Below are 18,438 nucleotides of genomic sequence, written 5' to 3'. Positions count from 1 at the left end.
GGCTATCATCTATTTATGCTTAACTACAGCTATCTATCTATCTATCTATCTATGCTAGCTAACTAGTATCTAAATTGATATGTCTCTGTCTATCTTCGCTAGTCTACCTATCTATGCTCGTTAACTAGTATAGGTATATTGATATCTATCTAAGATAGTAGGCTATCATCTATTTATGCTTAACTACAGCTATCTAGCTATCTAGCTAGGTAGATTGATATATATCTAAGATAGTAGGCTATCATCTATTTATGCTGCTAGTTATCTATTTAAGCTAGCTAGCTAGAATCTATCTATCTATGGATCTATGCTTGTGGGCGATCATCTATCTATGCTTAACTGTAGTTATCTATCTATCTATTGTGTGTTTAACGCACACATTTTTCTTCACAAAGACGTTTCACTTTTGTTCCGTCTCGTCGTCATCATCAGTTCTCTCAGGAGAACAGATTCTAGTCGCGACGTCGCCCCCGCTGCTCCTGTGACCAACAGTGCCGCGCGGGGGTCTGTCTGACAGACAGTGTGAGGCGGCCTTCCTGCCCGCTGGGCCCCCGCACGCAAAGGAGGACGTGAAGGAGGAGGGTTGGGGGAGGGGTGTCGGTTCAACGTCATCCTCATGAGATTCATCTGAAGGATCTTATAGAGGGGGATTTCTGTGCTCAGCAGTGTCCTTGTTCAGCATGAGCCTCATTTACCAGGACGTGATAACATGGTAACACACACACACACACACACGCACATGTGCGCTGCTATATGAAACAGACATGATTATTTAGCTGTCTAGGAATCAGGCCACCTTTTTCATCCAATATGCACCTGGTATGAATCTATTATTACACACACACACACACACACACACACACACATTCACAGTGTTTACATGTAATTCAGTGGCAGATCTGATACTGCAGATTTTATTAAGACAGTGGGAAAACCTTCACAGACGCGAGCTATAAGTATCCTGAATTATAGACCGCAAAGTAAATACCCTGGGATTATTTGATTGGATTACGTCTGTCATTTTACAGCTAAAATGACAAGTTTTCCTATTTCTGTACAGCTCGCTGGAAATGATACTCTGCGTTGGACAATATTTTATCACCAAAAAAATACAACTGAAAAAATATTAAGTGTTTTAAGACGGTACATGTTGTGATTTTGTGCTGTAAAAAAACAAAACCTTTATTAATAAAAATTACGCAAATCTTGTGACAACAACAGTTGATAATAATGGTCTACATTCACTGTACGTCTTCTAACACTCATAATTTCATATCCTGTTGCATTTGTATGAGTTCTATTGGTGTTTGTTTTTCCATTAACCCACAGTATGTGTATGTTTGAGAATGTGAGAAGCCACTTCATGAAAAAAATAAAGATATTTCTGATTCTTCTCCTTCTGGAAACCTGCATGATTTCCCCACAAAATACCACTGAACTCTGGATAACTTTGTTTTTTTCAAGCAACTAAAGGTTGGCTGCTTTTACACACACACACACACACACACACACACACACACACACAGAGTGTGACACTGGTTCATTTGTTGGAGGTTTTGGCAGCCGTTGCCTTGGCAAAATGTTAACTATTAACTGAATTACGTGCAAGTTATAAAACAGATTTGGGAAAGTTGGATGGGAAAAAAAACGAAACACTGAACGCATTATATTTTCGTATAACTTCACATGTATTTACTGGAGAGAAAGTGGGGTTTAGTTCGACAGCAGAATAATTAACGCTCACGAAAGTTCTCACGTTCAAAGTGAGAAAATTCACGTCATATGTTAATTTTATTGACAAGACTCCTGTGGGTTAGCTTTTGAAATATATATAACACATTTGATTCATTTCTATTGGGTGTTAACTGTTACTGTTTTATATTCACTGTGGAGCGGATCAGCAATTTACCCACTGTATCACGGGAGATTTTTCTGAGGTCCCCAAACACAATTTTCCCAACCTTTTATTTAAGATTTATGTGTATATTCTTTAAAATAACATGCACAAAATTACCTTTTAATTAATGAACCAAACATCTCTTCAAACTATCGTAAATTAGTCACTATATTGTGTTAATTTTGCCTCTATCGTGATTTGGGTCATAATAGTTTTCCCATGGAGTTGATCAGCAATTTCCAAACACTGGGTCAGGACCCAGAAATGGGTCGCAGGTGATTTATTTGGGGTCCCAAAAGATTTGCATAACCGTTTAGTTAACATATATATGTATATTTATAAAACAAACATATATATAAAACATATATATAAAACATCAAACATCTTTTGGTAATTAATCATTTACCAATTAGATGATACAAATATGGCCATATATTAGTCACTACATTATGTATAAAATTTGCTCTTTTCACGTGATTTGGTTCACCATAATTTGATATCTTTAGTGGGTAGATTATACATCAGATTTCAACACAATAAAATTAATTTTTATCAGTACCGTGACAATATGCTTCTCTACGAGTTCTACTGACAGGCAACAATGGCCTCATTCAGACGTAATGACGAACACGCAAGCCACAGCTGTTTGCACATTTTCCATTACACAATAATGCCGCGGTGTAAAAATAGATGTTGGATCATGTCATTGTTCTTCTGTCGGAGCCGCGAGTGAAAAATTAGGCCACTGAAAAAAGTTTTTTTTCACAGCAAATAGTGGTACATACAAGTGTGATAAACCAAGGGTTCCTTGGGAAATCTTTAAATATGAATTGTGACATGGACTGATAATCTTTTTTTTTTCTGGTGTGAGTTTAACTTTAGGAGACTTGCCTCTGGAAATAAACACACCGGGAAGGAATTGTGCTGAGGAAGCCAAAAAAAACAAGAAAAAAAACAAACTTTTTTGTTATTAGAGAAAATAAAACTGTCAAACTAAAGCAAACTTTTCCAGGAAGCAGAAAAAAACAGTGATACAGTGAGAATGAAGCAAATCAGATATGTAGATTTGGAATATTAACAATAACAAATGTCACAAATGTTCTGCGTTGTATGGAAGTATATTAATAAATTCATGAAAAAATAATAAAGGAAAAGTATCATGTTATATTAACGCATACTGTGATCAAGTATACTGTGATAACAATATTCCACATACCATGATAAAATATTACGTATACCATGATAAAATATCACATATAACATGATAAAAATATTACGTATACCGTGATAACATTATCACATATAACAAGATAAAAATATTACGTATACCGTGATAACAATTTCACATATAACGTGATCAAAATATCATGTATACTGTGATAACAACATTACGTATACCGTGATAAAAATACCACATACTGTATATCGTGATAACAATATAACATATCACATGATAACAATATCTCGTATACTGTGATAAAAATATCTGGTATACTATATCAAATTTTTTTTCTCAATTTTTTCCATATGGTTTCCATGACTGGAAAATTGGTCAATGATTTTCCAAGTTTTCCAGGACACATAGGGAAACCCTGCAGAACATAAATGATGAGTGTTAATGTTATTGTTTTATCATGTTTATCATGAAACCACATGGTATGTGATGACGTATAGTGAAATTGTGTTTAGTATTAAACTTGATCCATCCCTCTGTGGTCTAATGTGTCCGGTGTATTTAAACATTCTCATATTAATACAATATGTATATATATATATATATATATATACACATTTATTCATATGTTTTTAAGCTATGAAATAATGTAGTGTACCATCTAGTTTTTAACACATGTAAGTATGTATGCATGTTTTTCATCTGTTGGATGAACATGTTATAATCTTACCCGTTCATTTTAAATGGAAACACCAAAGGTGTAACTTAAAATTCTATGAAAGTGGAGATTAACAATTTTACATCTTGAGATCCTCAGTGAATAAATGCAATATCAATGTCTGAGGAAATGTTGTAAAGTTGGTCAGATTTGACCGTTCACTGGAGGAAAGTTTAATGAGGAGATTTTGTGATTTTGTCATGATTCCAACAGTTGGGTAACCTGTTTGCGGCCTATTGTGATGCCAATTTATTGTAAAAACAAAACACAATAAGATAATCTCACTATCACTTTTCATTGTATAATATAATACTGATTATTTTTATGGTGTGTGTGTGGGGGGGGGCCTGCATAGCATTGACATTCTCCATGTAAACATTGACTTTTCCAGCTAATAGGAGGACGACAAATAAAAGACAGGAGTGGCTGAGGCTCCAGTAGAGGAGATGTTTGGGTTTACTGGAGGTTCTGGTGAATGGACTTACCACCAACGTTGTCCATCTCCTTCTCCTGCAGCAGGCTGACAGAGTCATCGTCCCCATCCAGCATCAGTTCGGTCTCAGGGTTCTGACTGGACACGTTCTGGATGTGGACGACCTTCTTGGACCTGACTACCTCGTCCTTCTCCTCCTCCAAGCCTGGAGAAAGAATAATGGGGTTAGAGAGACTAATAACCAAGGAGGAAGTCAATGCAATGTGACATCGTTTTTAAAGTCTCAATTTTTGCCCGTCCAAACGAACATCGTCACTCGAGAGTTCTCAAAATAAAACAGAAAGAATTATGTCTTTAAACATCTCCACTTTGGGGCCTGTAAATTTTAAAATGAAGATGAAGTAGAATGGGCATGAGTTAAAGGTCCAGTGTGCAATATTTAAGTAAAATTGAAGTGCTTATTTGAAACTCTCCTATTTATTCAGGCTTCGGACCTGCTGTGCCCCCCATCCCGTGGCACGGGTCAATTTAGAGTGCCCAACAAACCCAATCATTTTAAAAAGCGCCATCTCTCTATTAATTCAAGGAACATCTGTCTGTCTCTCCATCTGTTAATCGCATAACTGTCCAGCAGTTCTCTTGACGGGGGAGATGAGGGGGCGGCTGGGTGGAGAACGCTGAGCTACGTTGGACTGAGATGAAGACAAATGAAGACGAGAAGATGACAGGATGAGAAGAACTTGGAAATGTGGCAGCCCGTTCTCAATCCAAGAGCGCCATATACCACCGCTTTGTCACACCCCTGGCCTTCACCTCACAGCGTATTCTTCCGTGTCTGGAAATGCTGAGTGTGAGGAAACAGTGAATAACCACAAAGCTTAACCTGGATATTTGCTGTAACCTCAACCTAAGTCCTATTATGTTCCCTCACCCTGACGTCAAACTCAGATTTTACCAATACTCTGAGCATCTAAACACACTGCCATTGGCTTCACATTAGAGTCAATTGAAAGTCTGCAGGAGGCTTAGGCCCGTGGTTAACATCTGTGAACACATGCCGCGTTACATTGCGTGTCGCATATCGCGGACCCTTGTATACTTGCGCGTCAGGGACCTGTAGTATCCCACTTCACCATCGGGTGGCGGTACATGTCTGGACGCAGGGAATAGGGAATAGCAACTCCTTCTAATGTCGAAATGTTTTACCTCTTTGGTGAGCGGGGTTTATACTCCACCAGACGCTCTAGGGTTGACAACAGGTTGACGCGGAACAGAAACACTTTTGTCAGTGTACAGATGCTGAAAGTTATTAGAACAAGAAGGTAAGCTTAGCAGGCTTCAAACTTGGCCGGTGTCTTACCAAGAGAACCAGTGAGAGCAGGGAGCTAGAAATACAGCAGAATGCTTCTGAATGGCTAAAAACAGTCGTGACACAAGAGAGAGAAAGAATACATAAGGGAATATGCCATGAACATGGCGCTGAGTCAATCGAAGCCTGAGACACGGGATGTGGGAACTGCATTAGTACCTAATAAAATAAACCACAGACAACCCTCTCCAGGAGGGTGAACCTGAAGCGAGACTCTCACTAATGTACATGCCATAATAACATATGAAAGAATGTCACGGCACACGTTTGTTGACTGAATACATTTCGCTCTGTTGAACATCAGAGGGGCGTCTCTGCTTTTATTTTTAGACAGGGTCAACAATGAAACACCGCCTGTAATCTTGAAAGACCAACAGCTGCGTCGCCGGATACAACTCCGGCTCGGAGTCGATTACAAATATCATTCGCTGCTTTTGGAGGCTTGACAACAGTGGGTCTGAACAGACAGCACAATTAGGCGACTGCTTACACCGAGAATTCCACTTATAGCTAGTGGATCACTTATAAGATGTATTCATAAGTCCTGGAAAACAAAGAGGTCTCACAACGCATTTATCAGCTTGAATCAGTGTCTCGACAAACGTTCGCTCAAAAGCGTTCATGTGAATTTGTCTTTCTGAAGCCCAGTGTGGGAAATAACCAGAGGAGAAAAAAAAAACCTGACATCCGTCTGACATGTTTCCTTTCAGCACACTTCTTAATTCCCCTCTCCCTCCCTCGAGGAGCATGTACCTCGTCTTGGAGAGGTCACATTTGACTGTTGTCAACACTGCTACTGAGAAAAAAAGAAAAAAGGAGGAAAAGGCAGCTTCCTGCTCTGCGTCCTATCTGGAGCACTTTCATCAGACACAGTGAAGAAGAAGAAGTCTGCGAGCGAAATTCTGTGCAATGTTAAAGGAAAAAAATAAACGGCTGGCCGCTACAGATCAAAGCAGAACGAGTGAAACTCAAAACTGTGATTCTGTAAACCATCACTGCGCTGAGAGCAAATGAGGGAAAGTTCAGCAGTAAAGGGGCTGCTGCTCTGATTGGCAAGTCTCTATGCAGGCTTCAGTAGACTAAATAAACCGTGCTGATTTCCAAACGCACATGGTCAACGTCAACTGTTGCAGAAACACACACAAAAAAAACGTGACTCACCCTCGTCTTAACTATTGCTAAGAAAATAATCTCTCTCTCAATCAAAAAAATCAAGAACAATTTTGCCATGTCACTCACCGGACCGACCTGATTCCAGATTACAGCTTCACGGAAGACATAGCAGCTGATAAAAATAACATTATATCAGCTTTTTAAGACCTGGAATCAATATTAACCTTACAAAAGCTATAGTACGTAACTCCTGTCTCGTATGTGCCTGCCAATTTCTCTCTACAGGAACATTATTTACAAAACTGACATCATATTCTTTTGAAGGAAAGCTGATTTAAACCATTAACTCGTCAGCAAAACGATTACTGACGATATAAATTGAGGGCTTTTTGCAACCAGCGGAGTCGCCCCCTGGTGGCTCGCTTTCTATTTCCATCCTAATTCACCGTGATTCACAACTAGGAACACTATGTCTAATTCAAAATGCGGTCTACGTTACCAGTTGACCTCCTCAAGAATGTGTCCGTTAGCCCTTGGTCCGTGCCAGTTCCGGTTCCCGAACCCTTCTTTTGAACCAAAAAAAAACAATTGCTTCGGAACCTGAAAAGTTGGCTCTCAGCTGGAAACCAAAAAAGAAACGTGACATCATCAGTGGGCGTGTCGCGGGAAGCAGAGGAAGTCTGGAGAAAAAGTGGCCGGTGCCACGTTTACTTCCATCTGAGTAACACAGAGTAACGTCCTCCCACTTTGGTTCCTCTTGAACGTGGGCTGGTTCGTCAGAAAGCACCAAGGTTCTGAGGCTACAGAGCCAGAGCCAGAACCAGAACCAGGACCATGTCTGTCTGAAAGCAGAATGTGTGGACTCAAACTGGAGAAGAGCTCACCAACGTCCACTTAGGGTCCTAGAGGACCAATGCAAATATTGGCGGACGACGTGAACATGGAACGTATGAACCCTCAGCTCAGCTTTGACAGCAACACAAATCACTTCCTGTGTGCAGATAGGAGACTCTAATAATACAAAGAGATTCTTTGTATTAAAAGTGCTTAGGCACTCGATGGCGCTCTGATCACTAAATAAAAAGACACTTTTCATGAATTGAACTCTTATTAGTGACCTTGAATCGAAAGATGCTGACGACTACACTCAAACACGAGTTGTTCAGATGATTTACTGGCGTGAAAAGCTCTCATTTCACATTTATATTTTATTATGATTCTCACGGCTGTGCTCTGTAAATAACATCACCAGCCGGACACTGGACCGATCTCCGTGGTGCTGATGGTGTTGTTTTAGTGCAGTCATGCACAAAATTACACATAATTACAAAACTACCAAGATAAACAAGCACAGATGTGTCCGTTAGTGTCGAGACGTCTCACATTGCATCAGATCTGTCTCATTGGATGGAGGAAAGACCGAGGAAATGTATTCATATCTGCCTAATTAATGTTAAGAAAGTGACCTCACTTCTGAACATCATCTGTGTGGAAATATCATCACAGCAGTTTTTGCTCTACAAAATCCGAGCCAGGCGGAGCCGCCGAGGAGCCGCCTCGTGGGTCCTATTGTTCAATCACTGAGTTATAAAAAAGTGCCTCACAGCTCTGCACTAATTACACCACGTAAAGTGCTTTGCAGAGCGTTCCGTTACCCACGCTGGAGGCTGATGAAGACGCGCCAGCTGTGACCAAAGGAGGCCGCCGCAGATCGCTCAACACTGGGCTTTAAAGGAGATCCACCGTCCTGGCTTCCTCTGGAGAATATCATCTGTACCAGTGTGGTACAGACTTCTCCAAAAATACACAAATATATGCTGTTTTGAGACATGATTGATCCCGATATGTGGATCCAAGAGATCTGAGTAGGGTTATATAAAGTGAATTCAAAACCAAATTAAGGGAGTTGTCTTTACATAATCTGTTATCAGTTATTAGGTTCGGTTGCACAGATACTGAGGAACTGTTCTTATTTGGCTGTTTTACAAACATCTGACACATGTGAACAACTAAAGGCTATTTTTTATTCTTTCCATCATGACTCAAGATAAACAATTTTCACCCACGAGCCAAAAAATGCCCTCAGAGACTAGAATGTGAAATGTTTCTATGAGTGCATTTGTGTGAAGTTTTCAAATTTTCTTAATATATTTTATCATTAATTATATACACATATATATGCATAAATCTATTCTATTCTATGAACGGGGACTCTTCCCCTCGCTGTGTAAGTTGGCAGATTTAAAAATGGTTGCATGGATTATGTGCTGAATGAAATCCAGTACTCTTCAAAACACAGTAGGTTCTGTGTTTAAAAAGGACTCGGTGGCAAAACTGTAGAAATCATTTTTAACTTTTGAATTTTAAACATAAATAAATACGTTTAAATCATTTTCCTTTGAGACACAGAGTGATGAAATCCACTCTATGTGTTTTTTGTCAACAAGCTGAATCCCACTTGAAATTAACTTTACAATCTTTCACAACAGCTCCCATTTTTTACAATTCAGTATGGAACAAATAAGAGTTGAAAGGCTTTTTTTTTTTTTTATAAAAAGCACTTTAGGATCAACAATAATACTGCTGCCAAGAAAGAGCCCATGTTTCATATACTGCAACGCAGGAGAGCTCTCGCCCTTCTTTTCATTTCTACAGTTTCAGTCGAGGTGGCCAGCATGTGTTTCTCCAAGTCTCCGATGTATTCTACGCCCCGGCCTCAACCACCTCAGCGCCGCTCCTCAGAAACACAAATCCACAACATCATGTTCTGCTTTAGGTTTCGTCTTGACTTGTGCGAGGACTTCAGGTCAGGGAGAACAACAGAAAGAAAAGAAAAGAAAAGAAAAGAAAAGAAAAGAAAAGGGGGCTGATTTCACAAAAAACTCCAGAGTAACTCAATAAACATGACTATAAATAAAACACGACATGCAAGTAAAAGACACATACGGTAAAAGGCTCCTGTCAAAGTCAACGGCATACAGAATTTAAATCCATATATATTACACAGTTTTAACATAAACTAATACACTTAATGTGACGCATATTTTTTCAGTCAAACACAAACGAAAACAACTCATGATGAGATTTATCTTGAAATTAATCACATATGTTTGGGTCCAGCTCGGCTGCAGCCACCTGCTGGGCTGAAGTGCAGCGAATTTTATGTAAATCAATCTCACGCATTTTCACGAAATAAATTACGGCCGTCGTTTCAAGGCTCGCCATATTTGAAACACGTGCAAACATTTGAGCCGCCGATGAAACTGGATTTATTTTTCACGATGGCCAGATTTATGCCGATTCTACAGACGTTGATAAAATACACTGTAACAAATTGCTGTAATTTCTACAGTAAAATTTTACAGTAACTTCTTGTTCTGTCATTTTACAAAGTATAACTGTAGACCACAATGCATCATGGGTCCAAAATAATTACAGTAGCTGACAGCATTTTTCCACTGTAACATATTGTAAAATGACAGGCAAATTGTATTCTGACTGTAGATGATGCGTATTACGGTTAAATACTGTTGATATCGGATTGCATTACATTGAAAGAGCAGCACGTGCACAGGTGAAGCAGAGGAGCAACTCAGTGTTCAAACACTCCATAAAACGTAAGTTTAACATATATATCCTACATAATTAAAATGTGATTCAACTTGTTAACTGTTAGTTAACATAACGTAAAGTTGACCGTGTAAGTTATGGTTTGCATGTCCTCAAAGAAAGTTAGCTAGAGAGTTTTCAGAGAACATTCTAGACAAGCAATCCCAGGCGAACGCATTATTTTAGCTAATCCGTGTTTTGAACCTGACGTTAACTGTTAGAAAAATTCAGTCTGCACCATTTTTTTTAAGCAAATATTAACGTTAGTTAACGTTAACTGATTCGGCTAAAGCTAAAGCTAGCTAGCGTAACATGCATTAGTTACAACTAATGTTACAATACAATAGTTAAAATAATGACCTAATGCAGTAGTTCTCGACCGGTGGGGGGCGCGGACACTCTCCCGGGGGTGCGCGAGTAGGCTCTTGATGAATCCGAAAATAGACGCTCATCCTCGGGCAGAGAGCGGCGGTCGGCCCGGTCCTAAGAACCAGAGTCACTGGGCGCAAAAAGTCGGAAAAACGGAAAAAAATCAAAATCCAACATCCCACGGCTTTATTCGAGGACATAGAGGAACATAATACCGCTGATTTCATCCAAAAATGTGAAGAAATGACCGAGATATGGCCCGTTGAAATCGCCCCTGATGTATCCGAAAATAGGCGCTTATCCTCGGGCAGAGAGCGGCGATCGGCCCGGTCCTTAGAACCAGAGTCACCAAAAAATCGGAAAAACGGAAAAAATTCAAAATCCAAAATAGACGTTTACCGGGATATTGCACAACATAGGCATGAATGCATGTTAAATCGAGTTTAAGGGTTGTGTGCAACACTTTCGGTACATATATAGGAACTTGGCTATTGCAAAGATTGTCCTCGAGAATAATATCATATATTTATATAATATAATATAATAATCGTATAGAAAGCAATAGCCTAGTGATGATAATAGTAGGCCTACTACCACTCATAATAATAATAATACTACAGTGACAGCTACATTCCAGACTCCGTTAACATAATGGTCAATTTAACAGATAACTTATAAATCAAAACATAAATCATAACGTATGACTTTGTATGACTCATAAAGAAAGAGTTTTAATTTCGGCTGGATTTTAACTTTACCAGCTCTCCTGTGAACCAATGTTAAGTTAAATAAACTTCAGTGTAACTTAACATAACGTTAATGTTTGAGGTTTGTGAAACATGGTGCCAAATTTATCATAAGAACTGTGTAAACTGTGAAAAGTCTCTTTGATGACTTAATTTACATTTTTAATGACTGATGAAGAGGCCAATTAAGTATTAAACTGTTTCCCACTGTCGGAGGAAAACCTCCATTAACGTCTACGTATTTGCATCATTTAGCTAACGTTAGGTGCAGAGGAAACTGCCGCACCACCGCTTAAGGCACAGTGATCATCACCAACAGACATCGGTGAAGACGATTTTCAGGTAAAAGTTATTTATGTCATTGTGTCTGACTGTGTAATCATTTTCTGTGGCATCTGACAAATTTGGGATTAAGCATTAGCTCTATGCTAATTTATCAGCTTAGTTAGCTCAAGTAAACTACTTTTGATAGCCTTGCTGCACTCTGCAGAACAGTTGGGGTGTGGGTAGTAGTTTTGTTGCCTAAACCTAACCAAGTAGTTTCTGGTCGAAAGCCCTGACTGTGCTCATTGTTTTTGTGTTGTTGTTTGTTTTGGACATACAACCTTATTAACTTTAATTCTTTTTTCTTCCCTTTTTGCTTTTCTTAGCCCAGAAATGTATCACTGCAAACAGTGTGCCCATGAGAGTAAAACTATAATAGGTTTTACTCATCATATGAAACTTCACAGTAATGCACCAAACTGCCCTTTTACCTGTGGTATACCTGATTGTACCCTTGCATTCAGAAAATTTGCAGCCTGTTTCCCCATTTCCAGTCTGTGCTTAATTAGGCTAACCAGCTTCTGTCTGAAGCCTTATATTTAACATGATATCATTTTATTCATTATTATTTATTTATGGGGATTCAAATTGAGTTCTGAAGGCATGTTGTAAAACTGCTGAGTTTTAATAAAAGTTTTGTTTTGCTGCAGCCCTGACTCTGGTTTTATTTAACATATTACATTTTTTTAAATCATTTTGCTAATGTGAAAAACAAAATTTAACTGTAAAAACATTCAACAACAACATATTGTATTGTGAAGTATTAACAGCTATTTACTGGCAACTTTAGTTGCCAGGTAACCTCTGTAATTTGAATAGAATACAAGATAATGTTGTAAACTAGATTACAATTAATAGTTGTTTTTCCAAAAAAAACAACAAGAAATTGCTGTAATTTATATACAAGAAAAACCTGTAAAAGTTATCCTGTAATTTACTGTAATCCTTTTTACAGTAATTAACAGGAATTTTACAATACTTTACTGGCAACTTTTTTGCCAGGTATTTACTGTAAATTCTACAGTCAATTTGTTACAGTGTAGGATTTGATAACGTGATTATTTCATTAAAAATCTTTTTTATTATTCATTTACATTTGCGCATCAGACAGTGGATCTGAGATACACGGCTCATTCCCACAGCGACAGAGGACGTTGGGATTGGGAAACATAAATAAAATTGACAAAAAGACGACGTCAAAGTCACTTGCTTCAAGGAAAAGAAAGGCCCTAAACTGCTTCTGTCAAGTTTTATGAGTAAAAGATCTGAAAAGGTTTAAAGCTCAGTCTTACGTACCGCGTAACGTGTGCTGGACAGGAAACAACACCTTGCATCTGATAAAGTTACAACCGGGTAAAAAGTTCAGCTCTGTCCGAGCGAAGACGACAAGATTGGCAACCGGTTTCTACATACCACGCAACGTGTTTTGTGTACGCGGAGAGCTGCCTCACAGGTGCTTTAAATCCCCGCAATCCTGTACTTAAACAAGGGCTCATGTCGTATTTTATTTTAATAACTGTGGTTTGTCACCAGAAAAGCACTATACTAACACATACGCATTGTGCACTGTGGTGTTTCTCTCATATCTGCTTGAAATGTGACTAAACCAAACAAATGTGCCAGAAACAAAACAAGTCAAAGGAAGAGGAAGAAAAAGAGAAATGGGCGAAACGGCCATTTTAATAATTAACTATGTCGTTCAGAACAATATGACCAAAGAGTACTGGTTTCCACAAGTCGTGAGGGCTCAGTTTTACGTACCACGTAACGTGCGCCGGAAGGAAACAACAACAACGCCATGGATCAGTGATGAAGTTATTGCCAGGTAAAAGGTTCAGATCTATCAGAGCGAAGACGTTCTGCGTACGCGGAGAGCTGCTTCACACTTCCACATGTGCTTTAAATCCCTGGGATTCTGTACTTAAACAAGGGTTCATGTCATATTTCATTTTAATAGCTGGGATTTCTCACCAGACAAGCACTATATAAAAGAAGGTCGCTATAACATTCCCATTGTGCACTGTGGTGTTTCTCTCATATCCGCTTGAAATGTGACTAAACCAAACAAATGTAACAGAAACAAAGAAAAATGGGTGAAACAGCTATTTTAATAATGAACTAAGTCGTTCAGAACAATCTGACAATGAGTACTAGTTTCCACAAGCCGCGAGGGCTCAGTTTTACGTACCGCGTAATATGTGCTGGAAGGAAACAACAACAACGCCATGGATCTCAGTGATGAAGTTATAGGCAGCTAAAAGGTTATACGAGAAAAGCAACCGGTTTCTTTCAAACACCAGGGCCCAGAGTCCTACGTACCGCGTAACACTTCCACATGTGCTTTAAATCCCCATGATTTTGTACTTAAACAAGGGTTCATGTCATATTTAATTCTAGCTGCAATTCTTCAGCAAAAAAACCTCATCAACAACAATCGAGGATGAACAAATTTACCATAGGGTAAAAGGTTCAGATCCATCAAAGCAAAGACGACGAAAAAAGTAACCGGTTTCTTCTGGCAACCCATAAGGGCTCAAAGTCATACGTAGCCCGTATTGTGTTCCATCTACGCTGAGGGCTGCTCCACATTGTGCTTGAATACCCGTGATCCAGGACTTAAATAAGGGTTCATGTCATTTAATTATAATTGCTGATCTGTACGAATATAATAATAATAATAACAATAATAATAATAATAATGATGATGATAAGGGGGAAATGGTGGGTGAGGGAAGTTACGTGGATCTCAGTGGACCTCTGCCCACACGCTGATGTGGAAAGTATAATTCCCTCAATTTCAGTTTCCACCTGTGACATTATTTACAGACGTCCTAAAACAAACACACACGTCTAACGTGAACTCTGTGTCCCTTACAAATATTTAATTACTTGCATATTAAATACACCGTTATTCATGTTTTAAGTTATCGGGGAGACGCAATGCTCTTTTGTTCTTTTTATAGCCGGGGACAAAAAATAACTCTGAATTTGGTTACTATTCTGTATCTTGTGTAATTTTGTTGTTTTGCTCTTTTAACGATAACAGTAAAAACTCTAAGACTATTTAAAAACTGTGGCATGTGAAAGAGTTTAAGGCTCCAGGTTGCATCTTCTAAATGGTGAAATTTAAAAATGTTGAGTTATAGCTGCTTGTAAAATAAAGAAACTGTGAGATTCTCTACAAACAGACACGCTAACAGCCAGAAATGAAATGTGTGATGTAACGCTGTGCTGGAAAAGATGAACATGAGGAGAACAGAGAAGAAAAGCTCACCCGGGTTTTGTGTATCCACTGCTGCCGATCACAGTTATTGAAGTTTTAAATCCAGGTTTAAAATGTTTTTTAACCAGCGTTAAACAGACTTCAGAGCCTGTACACGTGAGAGGAGAATCCACAAAGGTTTGGTATTTTATCAGATTCTTAAGCCCTGCAATGATATATTCAAAAAAACAAATCTCAAAGAGTCCCAAAGCGAAAAAATCTCAAAACGGCACCTTTGCGTATTCATGTGTACAACCAATACGCAACTTTGTGGGAAAACTATGATGTCATATGACGCTATTACACTTTTGCACAGTTCCAGCACATCTCGGCTCGGCACGGACCAACTCTACTCATGTTTTTTTGCTTTTCCCTCAGTGATAGTACCTGATCTGACGAGGTTCCAAAAATCAAAAATCTACTTATAGTTCCAAAATCTACTTATAATTCCAAAATCTACTTATGGTTCCAAAAATACTTATAGTTCCAAAATCTACTTATGGTTCCAAAATCTAGTTATAATTCCAAAATCTACTTATGGTCCAAAATCTAGTTATAATTCCAAAATCTACTTATGGTTCCAAAATCTACTTATGGTTCCAAAATCTAGTTATAATTCCAAATTCTACTTATAATTCCATAATATACTCATAATTCCAAAATATACTTAGAATTCCAAAATATACTTATAGTTCCAAAATATACTTATGGTTCCAAAATATCCTTATAATTCCAAACTCTACTTATAATTCCAAAATATACTCATAATTCCAAAATATACTTATAGTTCCAAAATATACTCATAATTCCAAAATATACCTTTAGTTCCAAAATATACTTATGGTTCCAAAATATACTTATGGTTCCAAAATATACTCATAATTCCAAAATATACTTATAATTCCAAAATATACTCATAATTCCAAAATCTACTTATAGTTCCAAAATCTACTTAAAATTCCAAATTCTACTTATAATTGCAAATATCCTTATAATTCCAAAATATACTCATAATTCTAAAATATACTTATAGCTCCAAAATGTAGTTATAAAATATATTTATAGTTCCAAAATATCACGTTATATCAACGATTCTGTAAACAAATCTTTTTTCATCAACTGATTCTACTGATTCAGTTACAAAAAACTGCTTTACAAGAACACTAAGTTTGTGTGTTTGTGTCATGTAGAAAACCATGTCACAGTAGTTTCACGCAGCCGTGCAATGATGACTCCGCCCACATTGAGGAGACTATGGAAACCGAGTAGAGTCGAGCCGAGCTGCACTGGAACTGTATAGTGGAAAAGAGACAATGGTTCCACCACTATTGCGCTTGCATTCACTGTCACAAGTTTGTACACAGCACACATCATGCTTTCTGCTTCATGTCTTCTTTTCTGAGTGTGGTGTATTTCTGTGGCGGCGCTACAGCCCCACAAACAGGCCTGGCATATGTACTGCATGCGTTTGGAGTCGTTTTGGGCGATACGCTTGGGCAAGCGCTCTTCACATTACCGTAACGATGTGGCGGTTTGTGCTATCGGGAAGATTTCAACGGTTCCTGAACGCTGAGAACGTGCACTTCAATGCCAACGGAGCCGAGAGCAGCACATTCTATACAAAATGCCCTGAAGGCGGTCCTTTCAGGGTGATAAAACCACTGCTGAGGGACATACAGTAGTTTCCATTTTCATTGCCTGTCTTTGCACATTGGGAAACAAACACTACTTGGAAATATGTTTCATACTGTTCAACTTTCATAATTAAAATGCAAAATGTCATCCATGTACACCTACAGTGTTCTTTTTATCTAAATAAGAGCAGTAAAATCAAATTCAGTTTTCCGTCAATGCGCTCTTTTAACATGCAGTAAATTGTAAATGACTGCCAGATATTAAATGTTCCAAGTGTTCCAAGACATTTTCTGGCCCTTTCATGGGAACAATAAGCACACAAAAAAAGGCCAGACAATTTGACAATTTGAGGCTTAGGTGTTAAAGGGTAACAGAAAGCCTAAGGGGAAAGCTCTGTTTCCATGTGGATGAGGCCGTAAACTTCATGTCTGACTCAGTTATTTACCCTACGTCTAATAAACATCAGCGCAGTCGTTTCCACGTCCCGTATAGAATGTTTTAAATACATCTCTTCCGTTTCTCGGACCGTGTCTGTTTCGAATCCCGTCCTCCTACGCAGCCTCTCTCCACGGGCGCCGCATTCCACACGGAGAGAAAAGGGCTAGTCCGCGGTGTTGCATTACCAGCCGGGGCGACGCAACTCTGCCCCGCCGCCATCTCTTCACTTTTTATTTACTCTGCACTGAAAGACAAAAAAAAAACATACTTCCTGTGATACAAGCCATCCCCGATGCGGGCAGAGTATGTGTTTTGAGAAGTGCAAAAGTAAACACAATGACTTTGATGTAGGGGGAGTTTATATAGTGCAGACGTCTCCTTCTCGGCGTGACCTTTGTTCATTCAGTCTTGCCTTGGATGTGCGCTGCGTGTCCGCCGTTCACAACAACCTCATCTCCTCTCCATCAAAAACGAGGAACAGCAGTGTCTAATAATAATCCACATCTGGATCCGAGCGTTCGGCACTCAGCGGAGCCGCTTTATGAGCGCATCGTGACATGCAGTCAGACAAAATACTCCCCATCGAGGGCCTTAATTCTCATTCTTCCCGTCTCCTCTTGGGCACGTTCCGTTTGCCGGGGGTTTTCAGCGACTGCTCATCGTCTGCCTCGTTAGCTAATCATCAGGTCTGTTTTATTTTTGTTTTACTCTAAGTTCCTTTCCGTCAGAAAAAAAAGAGGTTAAACTTAGCCTTGATGATAAAATTATCCTCAAAGTAAGTCAAAAGTAAAAAGTCAGTATTATATGATAAAAACTCATAATTATTAGATAAAAAGTCAAAATTTTGAGATAAAAAGTCATGATTATGAGATAAAAGTCAAACCTATGAGATAAAAAGTCATAATTATGAGAAAAAGTCTTAATTATGAGATAAAAAGTCATACTTATAAGATAAAAAAGTCATAATTATAAGATAAAAAGTCATAATTATGAGATAAAAAGTCAAAATGATGAGATAAAAAGTCATAATTATAAGATAAAAAGTCAAAATTATGAGATAAAAAGTCATGATTATGAGATAAAAAGTCACAATTATTATTAATTAATATTACCACAGATAGGCTGTAAACAACTGTCCAATGAAAGTTTCACTGTGTTTAAGGGCTTTTGTCAAAGTAATATCTATAATAAGTATTACAAACATAACAAACATGGTAATAATGTTGTAATAAACAGGAAATATAGCGTACTGTCTTAATTCTGATGTCATCGTGTGGTAATAAAACCATAAAAACTGTTATATATGAATATATATGTGTAAGTGGAAACTTTGGCGACCACTGTGTGCGTG

The 18,438-nt window shown here is 38.4% G+C and overlaps 1 protein-coding gene across 2 annotated transcripts in view; it reads right to left on the bottom strand.

Annotated features, from left to right (window-relative positions):
* The window catches only part of nbeab (neurobeachin b), a 306,319-nt gene that overhangs the window by 109,963 nt on the left and 177,918 nt on the right, over positions 1 to 18,438 (bottom strand). For both annotated transcript variants that reach the window (XM_058633432.1, XM_058633433.1), the window contains exon 38: positions 4,275 to 4,427. In XM_058633432.1, coding sequence (XP_058489415.1) covers positions 4,275 to 4,427 — 153 coding nt within the window. The remainder of the gene's footprint in view (positions 1 to 4,274; positions 4,428 to 18,438) is intronic.

This window comes from Solea solea, chromosome 7, assembly GCF_958295425.1.
Source record: "Solea solea chromosome 7, fSolSol10.1, whole genome shotgun sequence".
Taxonomy (NCBI): Eukaryota; Metazoa; Chordata; class Actinopteri; order Pleuronectiformes; family Soleidae; genus Solea; species Solea solea.
The sequence above is the reverse complement of the archived record's forward strand: the minus strand, read 5'-3'. Positions and strand labels throughout refer to the sequence as shown.